This window comes from Melanostigma gelatinosum (genome assembly GCF_949748355.1).
Source record: "Melanostigma gelatinosum genome assembly, chromosome: 1".
Classification (NCBI taxonomy): Eukaryota; Metazoa; Chordata; class Actinopteri; order Perciformes; family Zoarcidae; genus Melanostigma; species Melanostigma gelatinosum.
The window spans coordinates 13,171,236-13,192,377 of NC_136634.1; the positions used below are offsets into that span (position 1 = coordinate 13,171,236).

At 41.2% G+C, this 21,142-nt stretch overlaps 1 protein-coding gene across 1 annotated transcript in view; it reads left to right on the forward strand.

The window, feature by feature from the left end:
* sema3d (sema domain, immunoglobulin domain (Ig), short basic domain, secreted, (semaphorin) 3D) overlaps positions 1–13,275 on the forward strand; it is a 27,787-nt gene extending 14,512 nt beyond the window's left edge. The window contains exons 8-17 of the mRNA XM_079277892.1: positions 1,506–1,640; positions 1,826–1,895; positions 1,987–2,131; positions 2,720–2,942; positions 3,355–3,443; positions 3,739–3,780; positions 4,368–4,525; positions 6,218–6,282; positions 6,451–6,590; positions 11,299–13,275. Coding sequence (XP_079134018.1) covers positions 1,506–1,640; positions 1,826–1,895; positions 1,987–2,131; positions 2,720–2,942; positions 3,355–3,443; positions 3,739–3,780; positions 4,368–4,525; positions 6,218–6,282; positions 6,451–6,590; positions 11,299–11,763 — 1,532 coding nt within the window. The 3' untranslated portion in view covers positions 11,764–13,275. The remainder of the gene's footprint in view (positions 1–1,505; positions 1,641–1,825; positions 1,896–1,986; positions 2,132–2,719; positions 2,943–3,354; positions 3,444–3,738; positions 3,781–4,367; positions 4,526–6,217; positions 6,283–6,450; positions 6,591–11,298) is intronic.
* Positions 13,276–21,142: the final 7,867 nt, after the last annotated feature.

Consider the following 21,142-nt stretch of genomic DNA (forward strand, 5'->3'; position numbering starts at 1 on the left):
TTTTATGTCCCCTCGGAGGATGCCTTTCTGATACATTCTTCTTTTATCAAAAAAGAGTGTATCCGGGCCAGGTAAATCGTGGTTTTATCCTCTTTGTGCTCTGCTGACCAGGGCATTCTCAATGCTGCTGCCTACTTACACCTACACTGAGATCGATTTCTGCATCATTTTTCCCTCAAAAGTTTGCATGTGTCTTTATTAAAAGGCGTGACGAAGAAAGAATATTTCGTCTGGTACATTAAATTCTATGAGATTATGTTTATTTGGCAGATGCTTTCGTCCAATGCAATTATAGAGTGAGAGCATTCAGCCTTTAATGCAGCGATAGCCACAAGTCATGATTAAAAATATGAGAAGCATAGAAGCACAATGCCAAACTTCAAATGCATACCCAACAGGACCTAATACAAGCGTTCTCTATGTTCAATTGCTAGATGCTGCAAGACATTTGAGGACAATATCATGTTTCAGTGCCCATTAAGTTCTATTTGACGAAATGTCAAAACAACTGTAAGCTTCGATGGCACTGCACAGCTGACTGAGGAGCGAGTGGATTCATGATTGGGGACCTTTTGTATACCATTCAGTGTACCATTAGTCATTCCAAATGGGACTAGCCCACACAGCAGTTTGCTATTAGCATTCTGAGGCCTATTGCTACATTCTTAGAAAAAAGCTTTCAGCATATTTATGACTTGGGAGTAAGCTGTAAAGCAGACTGGAAGGAGATTCCTCCAGATTACAGCCCTCTATTCTTTTCTTTCTGTCTCTTTTGGACTTGGTGTTTTTCCTTTACTTTCATCATTTCTGTAAGTGGGTTTTCCCCTGCATGTAAAAGGAGCGAAGGGAAGGCACTTCACTTCAATCCTCTTTGAAGATTATCACCATTGTGAAACATCATCATGAAGTGCTTACATTTTCTTTAAACACGAGTGCGAGTGTGTGTGTTGAACCCTAACTCTATATCAATTAGTTAGTACACTGACCAACTTTAATTGGGAGGATCTCTAAAGTCTTCTATGCAATATAAAGAGGTGCACTTGAATGTCCTTACCATCGCTTAATCAAAGGTTGCTACTTAAAACAGCAATTAATTTGCCAAGATACAACCTGCATTACCACTCTACAGCCGCACTTGATTTTAGTACTCTCTTCAAACATGCTGCACCTCCATTTGTTTCTCTTCTCCTTTCATGTCTCTCCGTCGTCTCTCTCTTTTTCCTCTCTTTCAATTACTCCAGACTGTCATTATACTAACTAGAAGGTCTCCTTTGTGCCGGTTAAATAAGCAGATCCGTACTAGAGGCATGCGGTTCAACTATTTATTTTCCTAATTAGTGCAGGAAATTAGAGTCAGGCTGCGATGCTGTGTGTCGTCTCCGTGTTTAAGTCCATTAGATAGATCACAGTGGGATTGTGGTTAAGTGCAACGTGAGTATTTATTAATTCTGGTTGTCCTTTGGTCATGTTGGACAGCTGCACTATGCTGACTGGTTTTGTTACAGTGTATGTGGTTGTGTTTCAGAATGATGTGGGTGGGCTAAGGAGTCTGACCAATAAATGGACCACCTTCCTCAAAACCAGACTCGTGTGTTCGATCCCTGGACCAGACGGAGTGGACACACACTTTGATGAGCTCCGTAAGTGATTGTGGGAATAAATGGTGTCAATCTGGGCCAATAAACTGAGTATTATCTTCCAAAATCTACCTTCTAAGTGCACTTCCATCAATGTCAGCAGTGGCACAGTGTTAGAAAAATCTCTTCTGTGCAGATTAAGGTAATTAAACAAATAACCTCCATGTTGTTTCCTCTCTTTCTTATAGAGGACATCTTTATGCTCCCTACCAGAGATGACAAGAACCCCAAAGTGTATGCAGTCTTTACCACCTCCAGGTAAGTTTTCATCACACCATCATCAATACTACAACACTCTCCTTTTCTTCCATAGCGTTAACCTGGTCTCTTGTTTCCTCTTCCCTCTCAGCTCCATTTTCCGTGGCTCAGCAGTGTGTGTGTACAGCATGGCGGACATTAGGGCCGTGTTTAATGGACCTTACGCACACAAGGAGGGGCCCGACCACCGATGGGTAGAATATGAGGGAAGGATACCGTATCCCCGTCCTGGAACGGTGCGTTGCCGACTGAAAGGCCCAGAGACAAACTGGCAGCTCGTACTTAATTGATCCGAGCTAAAGAGGATTTTCTTTTCACAAATCAGATGAATACAATCATCAACTTTCTTGCTAATTACAGAATAATAAACAGGGCGTAATTTGAAAGTGTTGGGTTCAAGGACGTTCAAGATGCTGTAGGGTATGCACGCCGTCATCTTCACATGATGTATGACATCATCTTGGCTTCATAGAGGTTACTTACCATGTTCATCAGATTCTTCTTTCATCTCGTTTCAAAACATAATCAGGGGGAAGGAAAGAATGTATGGAGGATGACGTGTATGCTTCAGGTGTACAGCTGTTTGAGAAATAGTACACTCAGAAAGGGGGCGTTGGACTGACAGATGTTCCAGATGTGCTTTGCCTCCTGCTGTTCTTCATTTGACCACCAGAGGGAAACATGCACCATTACATTGTCAGACAGAAATAACATATAAATATCAGTTAGCTGAAAAGAAATATGGGAAAAATAGTCACAAACAAACATTCTTGTGATTGCGAAAATTGTACAGACGATCAACATTTTTTCATTTCGTCCTTTAGTGTCCCAGCAAGACATATGATCCAAGGATCAAGACCACCAAAGACTTTCCAGACGAGGTGGTCAGTTTCATTCGACTCCACCCTCTGATGTATCGCTCCGTCTACCCTCTGACTGGCCGACCCGTGTTCACACGCGTCCGAGTGGACTACACCCTGACTCAGATTGTGGTGGACAGAGTTTTGGCGGAGGATGGACAATATGAAGTCATGTTTCTGGGAACAGGTGAGACACATACCCTCTCCTTGCTGTTGCAATTCCATATTTGAGCAGCAGAGGGCACTATATCACTATGAATTGTTCTCGGCCTTAAACCGATTCTGCTGATGCCATTGCGGTTATAAAAATAAAAATAATTGTAGGGTTGCACTTGGATCCAGTATCTGGTCTCCGGTTACTTGTGCATTTTAACACAGAAGTTCTGAAAGCAAAGTCTGAGAATTGTCCAGTGTTTAAAATGTGTTTGTTCCTTAGTGTATGGACCAGAAGTGTTCATTTGTATTGGATACGAAACCAATACAGTACTCATACCTGGTTGGATTACATTATTCACTTCTAGATTGAATATTAATGTCGTGTGTTTTGCTTGATTTATCCCAATCACACATCCTGCATCCTGTCTCACTCTCTGTCGTAGACGTTGGCTCTATTCTGAAGGTGGTGAGCATCACCCAGGACAATTGGTCAACAGAGGAAGTGGTTCTTGAAGAACTTCAAGTTTTCCAGGTTCTGTGCGCAACACAGCCACATACACAACTACAGAAAAAGAAGAACACACAATTACACTCGCTCCAAGCTTTTTGATAGATGATGCCAACTCTTCTCTAGCTGTCCTCCGTGGGACAGTTGACTCATTAGACAGTGAAATATTACTTGTATCTCTGTTGCAAACTGCCACACTGATGGATTTTTTTCTGGGCTGTTAATCAACAAACTTATGTGTTGTTTTTACTCAAAACGTTGTCCAGCAATATATTTGTATTGAGGTGCTGGTGACGCTTGTTTGTTTGACTTTTTGCAGGTTCCCACTCCTATCCTCAGTATGGAGATGTCTTCGAAACAGGTTTGACCTCCTTCTCGTCCATTTGATTCCCGCACTTTTTTCTCTGCCTTCATTCATGCCACATGCATTCAGTGTGTGCCTGATGTGGCACAGGACATCCTGATTTTATCCCTAGTTCATTCATCTATTCAATTTCGCTGTCTGTCTTTAGCCTTCCCCATTTCCTAGTAGCTCTCTCTCCCCCTTCTGCTTCATTATCTTAGGGTCACGGGTGTCAGTAGACACTTCAACTCCAATCATTGCCTCCATTAATCTCCAGCGGTGTTTGACCTGTGCGTGTGTCTGTATGTGCATGCTCGCTCATGTTTTTCAGAGGTTGTTTGGAAGTTCTGTTCATGAATCTCCTTAAATTCAGACGAGTCAGAGCAGATCCTTAAAGTCAAATTTGTAAAAATCCTTAAATCTCTGTGGTCTGATTATGTGCCTGTTTAAGGTTATGAGTATTAATGGTATAAAGCCTTGACCCCCCAGGTATTTTGTTCCTTCTAACCAAAGGAATCTCCTTTGTGGATAATACAATTGAACTTGACATTGATCTGTATGTCTACCTTTTCCTGAAGCAGGGTGTGGTGTGTGTTTCTCTATAGCAACAGCTCTACGTGGGTTCGAGTGAAGGGCTAGCCCAGGTTTCGCTCAGTAGATGTCAACTGTATGGCCAAGCCTGTGCTGAATGCTGCCTGGCAAGAGACCCCTATTGCGCCTGGGACGGACACACATGCTCACAATACATCCCTGCATCCAAGAGGTATGCTAGACCCGTGAGAATTCACTTTGCCGACCATGTAGTATAACCTAAAACATGCATACATCCACAGTAAACATGTAGGATTGTTAAAGTTCAAAACTGTAACTCTCTGCACATTCAAAGGACAGGAAAGAGAGTCTAGTGTCCATTCGTGAAACTGTTTTACTTCTTTGTTGTGGAAATCATGTGAGCATACAGACAGGCCAGACCACTTGTGCTCAAATGTTCATGTTTATGTCCATTCACTGTATGTAATTATTATTATTATTATTATTATTATTATATTATATTATATTATATTATTTTATATTATATTATTACACTGCTTTACATCATTCATTATATCACCACTAAGAATAATGCAGTTACCACTGTTGTAAAATGTTGAGAATATACATTTTTCTTTTGCACCACATATCAGAACATATTTGAGAAATTACTAAATTAAACATGCGTTATTTTGTGTAAGCACAAAACTGACAATGCAAATTCAAAATTTGCAAATTTACTTTTAAATAGTTTTCTTCTCAGGTGTACAGAGCTGTTGATTATTCATTTTTTTTAATATTTTGATGTGGCATAGCATGATTTGCAGCAATACACTCTAAAATATTTGTGATCCAATAAAATAAAAACTGCTTTATAATTACTCTTTTGTTACCCTATAGTTATCCATGGTGTGTGTGTGTGTGTGTTCCTGGTGCTGGCTCTTTATTCTAGGACTGCAAGGCAGGGTTCATAGTTCTTGCTAAATATGTTTTCTATTTTGGTTCTCCTCACCTCTTCAGAATGTTTTCCACGTCAGTCCATTGATTAGAGAGATGCTGCTCCTCGGCGGATTAATGTTACTGTCATGCAACTCTTCTCGAGTGAGTCCTGGTGTTGCAATGCGTGTGCGTACTGCTTGTGTGTCTGCGTTTCTTGTTTGTGTGCTTGCTTGCATGAATCAAGGCTCTACAGAATCGATACCCTACGGTTTGAGGTCACACTGCCATATTTTTGGCCAGTGGGGATGTTGTTATGGTTTGTGGAACAGTGGAGGCCCTGCGTTTGGTCTCCAGAGCTCTTTGAAAGCTGATCTCCACAGTGTCGGGGAGTGTAGGCTACAGATGTCCAAGTACAAAGAACTGACAGGAGGTGGAGGAGGTGAAATCAGTAAAAACTGAAGGAGTTTTTTTGTCCAAATCACAGGTTTCAGAGATGACAACTAGAGAAAGACACAGAGTTATCACGAATCAGAGGTCACATTAAATCACATTTTAAGAGGTTGGAAAAAAATGCTGCTTGAGTTAATTGTCTGGCAACTTCTTCAAATGCTCACCAAAGCAAATTTTGAGAAAACATACCCCAGTTTGAGATGTGTGAGAGGTTCTTTGTTTTAACTCCTTCAAAACATTCTGACTTAGAGGGAAAGCACATAAAACAGAATGCATGATGTTTTTGTCTGAGAAACTATGGTTATTGGTTATTGACATAGTATTATTTACATATTTATTTATTTTAAATAATTTGCATTAGCTATTATTTTCAGCTTGATCAGTGTTTCATTCAGTTTGGTTATTGTGGTGCGTTTGAACCCTGATGGGGTTCACCAATCCCACTTTTTTTTAACAAATCAGAAAAAAAAATACTGGTGACATTTCTTTCAAAATGAAAATTAACTTTTATCCCAATCGTGTGTTTGTTCTCCAGGCGAGCCAGAAGACAGGACATCAAGCATGGAGACCCTGCCAGTCAATGCTGGGACACAGAGGAGAGTATGTATACCTTGGTCTCATCTGTCTTTGTAAGAAAGCTGTAAACACATACACAGTAAACAGATAAAAGATTCACTTAATTAGTCGCTCGAGGAAACCATGAGGTACGTTTTTTTTTTAGATCTAGAGAAACTACTCTTGGATCGATAACAGTAGTGTTTCCTTTAGGTCTTGCTGGGGGATGGGTGGAGGAGAGGGTCCTCTATGGGGTGCAGAGCAACTCAACCTTCCTCGAGTGTATCCCCAAATCTCAACAGGCTCAGATCCAGTGGTACATACAGAGACTTGGATCTGAACGCAGGGAGGAGGTCAGAGAGCGCACTCGTCGACACACGTGTACACACACCATCCCTCCTTCCTTTCCTTCCTTTCCTTCCTATCTTCACTCTCTCGGAAGTGTGAAGGTGTACTTTCTATTTTTCGAGTGTACCAGAGGGGTCACATTTTCTTCATGCCAGGTCACAAAGAAGGGAAGTTACAGGGACAAATACTGACGTTCATCACTGCAACATATGTCATTTCTTTACAGAAGTACTTCAAAGCATCCAAAAACATTTTTACAACTTTACTTCAACCTCATCTGCTGTGAGGTCTGAGACCTTGAACCCATCAGCAACTGTTTTAGCCACAAATCATATTGCTGCAGGTCCTGCTTATCTTGGTGAAGATAAAGCAGCGCCTGGACCTAGAGGAGACTGTTCATAGCTTATAGTGTATACAAAGTTGAATACCCAAAAGTCAAATTCTTTTTGGAATTATCGGTAATTAGGGAGCCAGGGTCTTACTATTTTCTTATTTCCTTATATGTTCGTTATTGATGTTTGTGACTGTCGAGAGATTTCTGAAATTTTCTCCAGCTTCTCTCTTTTATTTCTCTTTCATCACCTTCCTCAAAAAGGTGAGGAATGACTTAAACCAGACCCGTCTGAGTGGATGGGACGTTATCTATCCCTATGAAAAATGGGGGAAAAGGAAAATGAGACTTGCACCCTGGATTTCACCTTTTTCGTTGCATTTTCTCATTAGGTATTCACGCTGGAATGCAACTGCTTTTCCTTGTAGGCCAGAGGTCCAGGGGAGACAATAGATACTTTCAATTGTGTTCTGGACAGAAAATGGAACGGTGGATCGGAAAACAAATTCTACACACTTTAAAAATACTGACTTCACACAAAGCATTACTGAAAAACAGCCATCTTTAGAGCATGTTTGAAGCTGAATTTCCAGCTGTTGCGAAGTGGTGCATATTTCGTGTTTATTTTCAAAACCGTGAAACAAACTTGTACTGTTTCATTGCATTGGACCAAAGTCCCTTTAAAACTCAGATCCTGGGAGACGGGGAGGTGGACAGAGAAGGACAGAGAGTCTAATGTGTTTGTATTTGAGGTGTGGAAAGGAACTCATTGATGATGACACTCGTCTCCTGAATGAGACAACAGAGACCTGCTTACTTAGCACCTCAGTGCCCTCCCCTCCCCTATCCAAACACACAAACCTTCCTCCACCTACTGCGAGTGGCCCACTCAACCCATTCACTCCTCCTCTCTCTCCCCACTTCACGATACACTTATTTACTCCCACGACTGGCCCCCTGTCCTCTCTCTCAGGGGTGAACGTAAACAAACTGACAGGTGCAGAGGCCACTAAAGAACCATGTGTTTCTCTCCTTCATAGGCCTGCACAGCAGAAAGCCTAGCATTTCCCTTGGTGTGTGTGTGTGTGTGTGTGTGCGTGTTTCTTTATGATCCCCTACAGCAGAAATGATAACAGAGCGCTCCCTAGGGACAGCCATGTGTTTTGGGGTAATGGACACAATGGGGTATTTTCTTTGTTTGTGTGTCTAGGCATGCAATGATATGTGACCTATTGTACTCTCGACAAAGTGATGGAGTGACTGCAGGAGTTCTTCCTCCCTCAGGATTGTCATGTGAATGACACAGAAGCCAAGAAAATACAGCAGATTGTACAGAATCTGTTGGATCAATAGCAAGTTCACTGGTATTTACTCAGCGTCCGAGAGGTTTGGCTGTGTCGGAGCATGTACATAAAATGAATTTCTACGTGATAGAAAATGTATCTTAACGTCTTCTCTGCTAATGAAAAGGGAGAGAAAGCCACCACCTGGACTAACTGGCAGCCCAATACAATTTTTTGGGTTTCACAATTTTTCTGAGGAATGATCTCAGACTTCACAGCAAAAACCTTTACACAAACCTGTCATAATGACCAATGTTCATATTTGTTATGATTTATAACAAAGCAATTCTGCTTTGGTGCTTGAAGAATGTCCTGATGATGAAGAAACCAGATGGTTCATTCAGATAAAAAGACAATAACTATTTAAATAGGCACACACGGCTTTATAATACAGCCTTTGCATGAATAGATAAATAAATAAATGTATTTCTATGGCAGAGCAGCCGGTGAACATCTCAAATGTTTGTAGACACAGAATACCAAGGACAAAAGGAAACTGCAACACAAATGCTTGGATTTATAAGTAATTATGCATGACTGAATGATGCTTTGTTTCTACTAATGTGCTAATACATTTGTATTTAATTAACATTTCAGACTACAAACATGGCTTTCAAGTAGATAGGAAAAATAAGAAACAGTTAACGAGTAATAGACAAACATATTTTCTTAAACCGGACTGTGAGTTTAATGCTTGAATACGTTTTTATTCTCCATTTCCCTCACAGGCAACCCATCTTGAGCAGTTCGTTTTCACTACTTTTTGCTTATTTCTCATGTGAGCTCATATTTACGATTAAGCACGTGAGTGATTGTTTTCTTGGTTGAACCCCAGCAATGCTGCTGACAGTCTAAACAAAGAAAATGAGTTCAAGTAAACCACACCAAGCTGGAGGTCAACGAAACGATGGAAGAGACAGTTGTGTGTGTCTTAGTTTGAACTGTGTGGAACGGCATGTTTTTCAAAATGTCTGTTCTGTGCCGTGTTACTTTGAAGATCTTCCTCGTCTTTGTACATGACATGATCTGACTGACTGCCACTTGTTTTTGTTGTTGCTTTTGTCGTCATGGTTTTCTCTCTTCCTTCATCATTACCACCCTTCGTTAATGTTGCGTTTACCGGCAGCTGTGTCAAGCAGAACAAAATGTAGACCCGTAACCTGCATTTACAAGATGCACAGCTGCCAATAGTGTTGTGGGGCTTCCCTCGTGCAGGACAAGGTGGTACCTGCTCTCACAGCTGGATATGTGGTGTTGGAGCAGGTGATTTCTGAAGTGTCTGGCTTACGTCGACCTCTCACTCCGCGTGCTTTTCTTCCCTCTCCGTTTCCTTCTGTCTGTCATCCTTTGTCCTCTTCTGTCCCTAAACCTCCCTCATCAGTCCCACCTTAATCTCTCTTCACTTAGGTCTTGCCTTTATGCTCCTTACTCTACTGTGGTCGCTTGTGCTTTTTCGTGTTGTCTCGACACTTTCCTACAGTGACTTCCCTTCTCTGTTTCTCTCCACACTTTCTGCCTCTTGATGGGTTTTGATAAACTGCTCCTTGACCAGCTGCTCGCAGCACCTGCAGCCCACCCCCGACACTTATTCTCATCATACACAAACTCCCTCCTCTTATCCCCTCACAAGAAGGCAGATTTCAAAGATTTGAGCTGGAAGAGATTCCTCCGACTTTCTCACAGCATGTTTGTGCGTCTGTTCGTGCCCGTTTGTGTATTCACCTCCTGGCGCCTGGAATGCGGGCCCATTAGAAAATGTGCAATAAAAAAAGCATGGACACATTTAAATTCCATCAGATGTGTTCATTAGAACAAAGCATAGCCTTCCTGAAAGCATGGGAAGTTCTTAAACTGGCATTACGTTTGCTTAAACTTAAGCTTTTAAAACACTTGCCCACACCAGTGCTTCATTTCATAATTAAAAGCTGTGTTTCCTTGCAGTACACTAATAAAGACAGACCATCTGGGTGGATTTCAATGTCTGGCGTTGCCATTTTGCAACAGTTGCCTTAATATTGGATGGGGAGTGGGGGTGGGTCTCTCCAACGTAACTGCAGAGATGTTGCATAGGTGAGATTTTACGTTGTTATCCCATGTGTTTTTTCAAGTCTGTCAGGTGTGTCAGGAAATGAGTATGTGACGGGAGACAGACTAGTAAGTCTAATATGGGTGACGGTCAAGAGCCAAAGAGCCTCTTAGGTCTGCGGGTCTGCCTCTGGCTGGACAACACATCATCAGTGTCAGACCGAGAAACCACCACAGAGCCAGAGTTCATAGAAAGATAAACAGGCAAATATTCATTGTTTTCTATATGCACTTACACCTCTGGGGAGTCAGAGCAGGACTGTGGGATGTATGCTTTTGAAGCATACACACATGCACAAACACACACTCGCACGTACTGCCATGCACACACATGCAGTCCTCTGAACACAGCTGTGTTGTTTTTGGCCCTGACAGCAGCTGTGCCACCTGATGAATCATGGCGGATGCTAAATGAAAAGAGGGGGTTATAAACATTGCCACGCTACTTACCCTTACACCTTGATGACAAGCGCAATCTACCTCACACACACACACACACACACGCACACACACCTACAAACACACCATTTATTTTGCTGAATACCTTCTTCAGCCTTTGCGTACCGCTTACACTCATCATGCATCTAATGATCTCTCCACACCACAAAAAGACCCCTGCGCCCCCCCCCCCCCCCCCCACGCTGTGAGTGACACTCACCACACCCAATTCAATATGTTTCCTGTTTCAGGGGTCATTACCATGTCTTGCGCACCTTGGATACAAATCAGGCATGTATGTGTGTAAACAGGGTGGCAGGTATCAAGCTGGCGTTTTGTATGCACAGTTATTCAGATTGATTGTTTGTGAGTAGGACATTTCTTGTTGTTTTATAGTAAAGCTTTTGAAGGATTTTCACATCATTTTGTTGTATTGTGTACTAAGCAAAGGCAGCTGTAGTGACAGGACCTTATTTTTTGTGATGAAGCTCTTACATGTCTCTTTTTGTGTCCCAGGTCAGGCTGGATGATCGTGTTATGCACACAGATCGGGGTCTCTTGATTCGCTCCCTCCAAACCTCCGATGCTGGTGTATATGTCTGTGTTGCTCAAGAGCACACGCACTTTACCCACACTCTCCTCCGTCTCACTCTGCAACTTGTTACACATGGACAACTGGATGGGAAGCCCAAGCCCAGCGAAGACCCTGCGGTGGAGCCACGGCACGGCGGGGAGTCCCGCCATCGTTATAAAGACTACCTGAGAGTGATGAGCGCTCCCTTTGCCTCTCTGGAGGAGTACTGTGACTCACTGTGGCTGGCGAAGAGGCCGTCAAGGGTGCGAGGACGAGGCTTAGGAGCTGGCAAATGGAAACATATACAGGAAATGAAGAAGAGCCGGAACAGGAGACAACACAGAGAGAGGGAGGAAGAGTGGAAAAAACAGGAGCGAGGGAGGGTGGTGAGGACAGCGAAGCAGTGAGGGATGTGGTTAAAAAAAGCATTCAGGGTTACCTCTCTATATTCACTTTGATTGCAATGACAGATCAATCCATGAGCAATGTAACTTAGAGAGAACTTAGCACAGCCATCCATCGACTTGATCGACTGGAGATGAGCTGACCTGATAGCTGGTCTTTACAGCTTTCACCGGCAAAATGGTTCCCCCAATAGTATAGAATGACGATTAATCATTTGATAATATTGAAACATATTTGAATTGGTGAAATTGGGAAAATATAAAAAAATAACTAAAATAGTTTGCTTGTGGTGATGACAATGCATTCATGTTGACTGACTGTAAATATTTATATACCATGTACAGGAGATACAGCATGCTCAATTTAGTTGTATTACTGATGCGTATAACTGTAATCATAATCATGTATTGTGTTTGGGCTGACAAAATGATATATTTTTGTACAAATGCTTCACTCCTATACTGTAGGCTCAATAGATATTTTCATAATTGCTGATTATTAAAGTTATTTAAATAAATGTGTCTCTGGGCCTCTCTGCCCTGAATGGCTTTTTCTTTCATTGTGTGAAGAAATATAATCAATGTACAGAAAATGTATTACTGTAAAAGAGCAGCTACAGGCAGCCTCAAGCAAACAGCCGACAAGGTTGAGAATGGGTAAGGGTTAGTTCAGCTGAGCCTCTCCTGATATAGCAACACAAGTCCCTGTACACTGTATGCAGATGTCAGAATGATTCAGGACCCGTGTGTGTGTAAAAGAGAGAAAGTGGGCATCTTCAGGAGAAACTATGCAAAATATGAAAGTTTTTGATCAGACTAAGCAATTTACAGGTTTCCTAGAATATACTGACAAAGCTCTAAATGTATCAACGTCATTTTCATGAGCGTGAAAAGCAAGCATTATGCAATGTGTCTGACCTGAATAATACTTTTAGACTTACATAATAATGTAGATGATATCGTAGTGCTTGGATATAATGCTGAATAAAATATAACAAAGGTTTCTCTGTGAAATACATTAGTCGTGGGAATCCTTTGTTTTAACGGACTTATCCAATTTTGCTGGCGCTCCTGAAATACTGCAGGTAGTCCACCAGGTAAATGTGTCCCATCGGCCAACTCAGGGGTGGCAGCAACAAATTACATTTTCTCTTGTTACTGAAACAGTCGTTTTTCTGTGTGCTTAATAATTGGTTGTGTTGGTTTGGAGATAAGGTCTCTGTGCTGTGATGTGTATTCGTTAACATGCTAATGCACTGTATTGTGTTGCCTGAATGTCTTTAATTGAACAGGTCATATATTACATACAATATATTCTTATATATTAGAATATTCTTATATATAAGAAAATGCTTACCTTTTAAAATTAACGTTTACTCACACTACATTTTAACTGACTTACTTTTTTTTTTTTATTAATCGGAGTACATTTTTACACAATCAATTTGACTTTTCTCAAAATGTATTGAAAGGAACGCTATTTTTACTTGAGCAACGTATTCTTGTACTCTTTCCATCCTTCCCCATATTAATAATAAATCATTGGTAAACTTCTTTCAATATCCTTTTATTTTTTTCACTGACCTCCCTGACACAACTATTACGATGTGTTGAAACACTTTGCATTTGATTGTCTTAACTCTACAGACACCACCATGCCTCTTATTTCATTGCGCTTACTGTACTTGTCCTCTATACAAATGCACAAAGGAACAGCATTCGAGTCTCCCATTTTGTGGTGTTCCACAGTGATTTCTCCACGTTTCTTCTAACAAAGACAATAAATATTTTAAGCACTTCCTCCTTCTCTATAGTTTATTTATCAGTCAGCTGCAAAGAACAAACTACATCTCCCCCAAAAAAGGGAAAGAGCAAAGGGACACCAGGAAAGGAGTGGTTTCAGACTTTAACGCAGCGGTCCTCAAGAAATATAAAACAAACACTTTAACCACTTATATTTAATACAGAAATAAATACTCAATCTAGTCATCTTTAGGAAAAAAAAATCTGTGCTGTTTGCATTCTTCTGGTCCTGCAACTCAATAATTTCTCCTTTCACCCCTCACTTACAATGCTATGAACTAATTAGTTCACTGAGGTCAGGAGAGCGAAGGAAATGGCAAGGGGGGGGGGGGGGAAACAAAACATTCCAGAAACATATTCCAAAATGAGATGTTTGAGAGGCAATGAAAACTTGGAGAGATGGAGAAAAGGTATGAGAGGTATGCGATGAGTAAAGATGACTTGTTGCGATAGACAGGCAGACAGAGGCAGCGGGGATCAAAGAAGGAACCAGAACTCAGTATGGAAGCCCATTGCGGACTTCATTAAAATGATTATGTAAACTTGAAAATGAAAAGGTAATTCCACAATATAGTTATCATTTTTTGGCATGTTAACAAAATGAGCAAAAACGTTTTGATGACTGAGTGCCAATTTAAGTGGACAACATACATAGTGTAGGCCTACAACACATGTGAGTTGTTATTCAGAGGGTAAATTACATGTTTATAGTTTTGTTTTCTTCATTGAAAGCATTTTATAGGATTTCTGCACTGGCCCAAGCACTTACATTGTCAATGAGAAGTAGTTTATTCTTGGTTTCACCTTATTTGCGGGTGGTGGGAACCAATGGCTGAGAGCTGAGAGAAAAGGTCATTGGCTCAACCCAAGAGCACGACATGGATGTAAAAGAGGCATCAGATCTCTCTTTTGCTGCAGCACTCATCTGAAGAGAAAAGGACAAAACAATGAATTACATCATGCTCACATCCTACTAGTTTTACTACAACAATGACCTCTGCAACAATTATCACATTAAATAGTCATAGTATAGTAGGCAGACATATTTTCCACATTTTTATGGAGTAGAATGACTTGTTGTAGGCAAGGCAAGTTTATTTGTATAGCACATTTCAACAACAAGGTAATTCAAAGTGCTTCACATAAAACCATTAAAAGCATCAAAACATAAGGCAAAAGAAAAGGAGATTTAAAAACAATTAAAGAAACAGTGTAAGAAATAAAATTCAGTCGTAAAAAGTAAAGGAGATTTAAAACATACATTGAAACAATAATTGATGTCTCCCTGAGACATTACGCTGCACGCAATCAACCATACACTGCCGCAATTCTGCAATTACTCGCACACAAACCACGTCTGGAAAAGATCTCTGCCGATCTGCGTTTTATAGTGTACGCCTTGCACGAACTCTGTCCCGGAGGAAATGGCGATATTTTGTGCACTTTCTACTGAACGCTGCTTCTCCATGTTTAGTTCTGACTCTGGGAACAGAAAGTAGACCGGTCCCAGACGACCTGAGGGGTCGGGATTGTTCATAAGGTAGTAGCAGATCGGAGATGTATTTTGGTCCCAAACCATTCAGTGCTTTGTAAACCAACAGCAGGATTTTAAAGTCAATTCTTTGTTGGACAGGAAGCCAGTGCAAAGACCTCAGAACTGGAGTGATGTGATCCACCCTCCTGGTCTTAGTGAGGACTCGAGCTGCAGCGTTCTGAATCAGCTGCAGTTTTCTGACGGACTTTTTACAGAGACCTGTAAACACACCGTTACAGTAGTCCAGTCTGCTGAAGATAAATGCATGGACAAGTTTTTCCAAATCCTGTTGAGACATAAGTCCTCTAATCCTTGATATATTCTTCAGGTGATAGTAGGCTGATTTTGTAATTGTCTTGATATGGCTGTTCAGGTTGAGGTCTGAATCCATAACTACACCTAGATTTCTGGCTTGGTTTGTGGGTTTTAACATCAGTGACTGAAGCTGAGCGGTGATTTTCAATTGTTCGTCCTTGGTACCAAAAACAATTACTTCTCTTTTATCTTTGTTTAATTGAAGAAAATTCTGGCACATCCAGTTGTTGATTTGTTCAATGCAGTTACCCAGCCCTTGTATGGGATTATAGTCCCCTGGTGACATAGTTATGTAGATTTGTGTCGTCTGCATAATTATGATAACACACTTTGTTGTTTTCCATAATCTGAGCTAGTGGAAGCATGTAGATGTTGAACAGAGGAGGCCCCAGTATTGAACCTTGGGGAACACCACATGTCATTTTAGTCAGCTCTGATGTGTAATCAGCTACAGACACAAAGTATTTTCGGTCCTTCAAGTAGGATTCAAACCAGTTAAGTGCTGTGCCAGAGAGTCCCACCCAGATGTTGAGTCTTTCTAGGAGTATGGCATGGTCGACCGTGTCGAATGCAGCACTGAGTAACACTAAGACTGAACTTCTGCCATTGTCTATGTTTACGTGGATGTTGTTGAAAACCTTAACAAGAGCAGTTTCAGTGCTGTGGTGCTGTCGAAAGCCTGACTGGAAAACATCAAAGCAGTTATTTACGGCCAAGAAGTCGGTCAGCTGTTGGAAAACCGCTTTTTCAACTTTTTTACTGAAAAATGGGAGGTTTGATATTGGCTTATAATTTTTCATCGTTGCGGAGTCTAAACTAGCTTTCTTTAGGAGTGGTTTAATAACTGCAGTTTTTAGGGCTTGTGGGAAGACACCTGAGAGAAGGGATGTGTTTACAATTTGTAAAAGATCAGTGGTCATGCAGTTTGAAATATTTTTGAAAAAGTGTGTTGGTAGAATATCCAAGCAGCAGGAGGATGACTTCAGATGTTGTATAATATATATCTACGGTCGATTGAATGAAATTGTGTCATGATATTTGAATGGATGTTATTCAGAGATTGGGACAACACATATCCTGTGGTTGATGTGGAGGCACTGACTGCTTGTCTAATTTTCTGAATTTTGTCATTAAAAAAGGAGGCAAATTGATTGCATGCCCATCTGGATTGGAGTTCAGCAGCTGCCGACACTGGAGGGTTTGTTAGCCTGTCGACGGTAGCAAATAAGGCGCGTGTATTGTTCTTGTTTTTGGTTGTGATGTCAGAGAAGAATGACTGCCTTGCATTTCTAAGTTCCAAATTATAATTGCGAAGTCTCTCTTTATAGATGTCACAGTGAACCTGGAGATTAGTTTTTCGCCACCTGCGCTCAGCTTTCCGACACTCTCGTTTCTCTATTTTGACCAGCGTAGCATTTCTCCAAGGAGGTCTTTGCTTACCCGAGACAACCTTCACTTTAGTGGGTGCAATGGCATCAATAATATTTTTTACTTTAAAATTGAAGCCATCTACAAGCTCATTGACTGAGAGGCAAGAGAGGGCTGGTGTGGAGGAGAACTTCTGAATAAATAGTTCACTGGTGTTTTCAGAGATGTAACGCTTTGTCACAACCTTGGTTTGGACATTTGTGTGCAAGGAGATTGCACTCTCAAAGAAAACACAGAAATTATCAGAGAGTGCAACATCAGTCACAGCAACCTTGGAAATGTTTACACCTTTGGTGATGATTAGGTCTAGAGTGTACCCCCTGTTGTGGGTGGGTCCTGTCACATGCTGTGTCAGATCATAGTTATCAAGGACACCACATAGTTCTATAGACTCTCTGTCCTGGGGATTATCAACATGGATATTAAAGTCACCAACAATAACAACACAGTCAAAATCAATACAGATTACAGACAGCAGTTCAGTAAACTCATCAAAGAAGGTTGCACAGTATTTATGCGGTCTGTAAATGTTTAGGAATAAAGCTTGAGTGGAATTCAGAGCCACATATTCAAAAGAACTAAAATGACCAAAGGACATCTGCTTGCATTGAAGAGAATCATTAAATAAAACAGCAACTCCACCTCCTTTCTTATGCGCTCTTGTTTCACTCATTAAACTGAAGTTGGGAGGTGTTGATTCAATAAGAACAGCTGCACTGTTATCTTGATTTAACCAATTTCAGTTAAAAACAAAATGTCCAGTTTGTGCCGAACAATAAAATCATTGATTAAAAATGTTTTTCCTGACAGAGACCTGACATTTAATAAAGCTAAGTTTAATGTGGGTAAAGCTTTCTTTGCCCAATTTATTTGGACAGGCTGACGAGGAATGTATGTTAAGTTTGATAAGTTTGCATGTTTACTATTGTTTCTTCGCAGCCTCACCTTTCTTTTTCTATGAACTTGCAGGACAGGAATTGAAACGGCTAGCTGCATACAGGACCCCGACTTTTCCTGGAGAGAGTCATTGGTGTCATTAGCCTTGTAGCCTGGACCCAGAAGATATCAATTCTTTCCTCCATCTGTTAGGGGAGACTTCGGACGGTTGTAGAGCCGTCGGGGAGTGTGAAGAGGTGTGTGTTTGGTTCCAGCAGTGACCAGCTTTTTCATGTTGTCAGTGAACTCCAGGTGGGGGGAGGATGGGGAGAGTGTGAGAGAGGATTGCGATCCAAAGTATGGACCCGAAATAGCTGGGGAGGGAGGTAAAGACTCCGCGTCTAGGAAGGGTAGGGAAAGTGGGAGATCGGAGGCGGTCCCTGATGATGAGGTTGGAGACTCCTCCCTTTGGCTGTCGTTAGGTGGGGGCATCCTTCCCGTAAGGTCTCCATGGCGATGCTGTGTGGTTATCTCTTGTTTAGACTCCTCTTGTATCTTGTCCTTGGCAGTAGGGACAGACGAGTGACGCAGGGAGAAAAACAGGTTAGAGGTAAACAGTTTTACCCCTGACTTGTTCAGGCAAAATCAATGTGCTGCAAAAAGATGTCTGCACTCCCAGAAAAGGTAGAAATTGTTGATAAAATGTACTGAATGGTCAGCACATGCAGTTGACAGCCATCTGTTCAGTGCAAACAGCCTGCTGAATCCTTCATCTCCTCCTCTGACTGGTGGAAGAGGGCCACTGATGAACACCTCAGCCTTGACAGAGCTGACTGTGTTTAACAGATCAATAAAGTCTCGCTTCAGAACTTCAGACTGTTGTTTCACAATATCACAACTTCCTGTATGCATGATGATGTTTTTCGCTGTGGGATAGTCAGCCACGATGTCCAGGATTTTGTCTCTCATGTCAGAGACCATATCTTTCGGAAAGCAGAGTATTTTGGTGTTCTTGCTGCACAGTTTTCTGACATCTTTTACAGCATAGTCACCAACAATCAGAGTCTCAGGCCCAGTCATTAGCTTTGCCTGCGGCCTTTTCTCACATTGACTCTCAGTTCTTACCCTGCTTTGAGGAGACAGCTGCTTATCGAGGTCATCAGATGGAGATAACTTTGTAATGAAATAATCATGGCAAACTGGTATTGTATTTTTTTTTAATCACATGTAAGGCATGATTTACACACATAGACAGGTAATGTGTATATATTTACAAACCCTCGGACTTTAATAACTCATGCGTGTTTCCGATTTCTGCTCATTTTGAAAACTTTCTGCACATTCAAAACATATCCATCATATCTGTGTTCTCTGAGAAGTTGAGAATAAAGTTAATATTTTGAGGAAAAACGTTTTTAATGTTACGAGAATGAAGTCAAAGTATTTCAAGAAAAGAAAATCGAACTGCCCTATAGTCTGCTGCTTGTTATGTCATTACTCTGCACTCTGTCATACAGTTTTACTACAATATCAGCAGACGCATAACTCCATTAAGGACTCTCTCTGGATGAGACAACGTTTAAGGAAGCTACTGTCCACTGCTCTCCATCTAACCAAAACTAACAGAAAACACTTCTGACATTAATGTCATCATCTTGGGTCTTATAGTGCATGCAAATGTTAACTTCAACACCTAGTGCAGGTCAAAGCTGCTTCCCCAAGCTTTTCCGAAGCACACCAATGTCGTTCCATATTACAGCTGCGCGCAACGCGACCTTAAAGAATTATCAACCGCCTTCCATGCCCATCGGGGGAGTTAGTATTGATATCCCAGCATGATCTGTGTCAGAATCTGAGTTTGAACACAGAGTTCAATGCTAAAGCCGTCATTTGTTTCAGCACCACGGCCAGCACTGGCCTTTTTTGAGGCAGCCTTCCTATGGTGGAGAAGACTAAAGCTGGCTGCAAACTGTATCAAGTGACGCTCCACAGATGGGTGCGCGCTCACTTACGGAGCATTGCTTAGCATGGCACAGTCTTCTATCCATGAATGCATGGATGTCAAGGCTAGTTTCAAGAAGCTACACGCTACAGTCAGGCTGGATGTGCCAAACTCTCTGTTGTCACACCCCTGTCAGTAATGCACCTGCTAGATCCGCAAGCCATGTGGTGGTCTTCATGGGACTCCTCCAAATGAGAAAGATCCAGAGGTGGTTCGGGCCACCGCCGCCTTCATCCAGTTCAGCAGAAAAGGCGCTGACCATCCCTCCCTCACTGCATTCAGACCTGGCATACTAGAAAATAAAACCTGTATATATCGTTGTCGGGGGTTGCCTTTAGGAGAGTGACGTCACACATCTTGGGTCCTTCTCTAGATGGGATGGGATAGCCCTGTCTCAAGTTGTAAGGAAAATGGGGTCTCCCCCAGGCCTCGAGAAAAACTGTCTGGAGCTGTCCACACTACTAAAGCACTGAAGCTCCTTGCTGCAAACAGACAACATGCGAGGGGCATATGCTATTATCATGAAGTCATGTTACAATCTTGCAATTTTAAACATTTTGCGATATGCTGAGATAAAACATTGCGAAATATTGCGATTAATCACCTACTTTTAACTGCACCTTATGCAGCTTGTCAATATCTTTTTTATCAGTTAAGATAACGTTTTTAATCGGTTCATCTAACTTCAGTCATTTTGATTGCAACAAAATGGTTTTGTCTGTCAAGCAGATAAAACATTGCCATAAAAGCTTTATAAATGTTGTCTCATGCACCAGATGAACTGAACCGTTTGTATTACAGTCTGCATTGTCCAATCCCGCAAACTTTACTGGACCAGAAGACACTCAGCACCCTCTACTGGACTGAAAAAGCAATTCTTACAAAAAGGTTTCGATTTGTATTTGCAATTAGGGATGTCACGATATGAAATTTTCATGTCGCAATTATTGTCAAAAGAAATATCACGACAAATAACCAAAATATTTCTCATACACCTATACCTAATGAACTAAAATATTTGTTATCATCGGCTATTTCCTTTTACTTTGTTTAAGTCATATATTGTGGTGATTTGCATAAAAACACGACATTTAAATGATTAGGAAATAAAATAATGTATTTTATTGAAATAAATCTTGGATTATTCATGTTTCTATGTATTATAAGCTGCTTAGAGCTGGTGTTTGGAAGGTAAACAGGTCATCATTAGATATCTAATATCTAATTTATGTTGCAGTCAAACGTGATAATGTAATTTGACTTCGCCAAATACTCCTTTTTAAGGTTTGGAGATGCACAACCTCCGTTGACATTACAGTAGCTGTGACCTGAAGATTCTTCGTTCCCACGTAATGTGTAAGCACCAGTCGAAACCACGGACACGACAAAACTAAAAATAATGTTTCAAGCTAAACCATGTTACA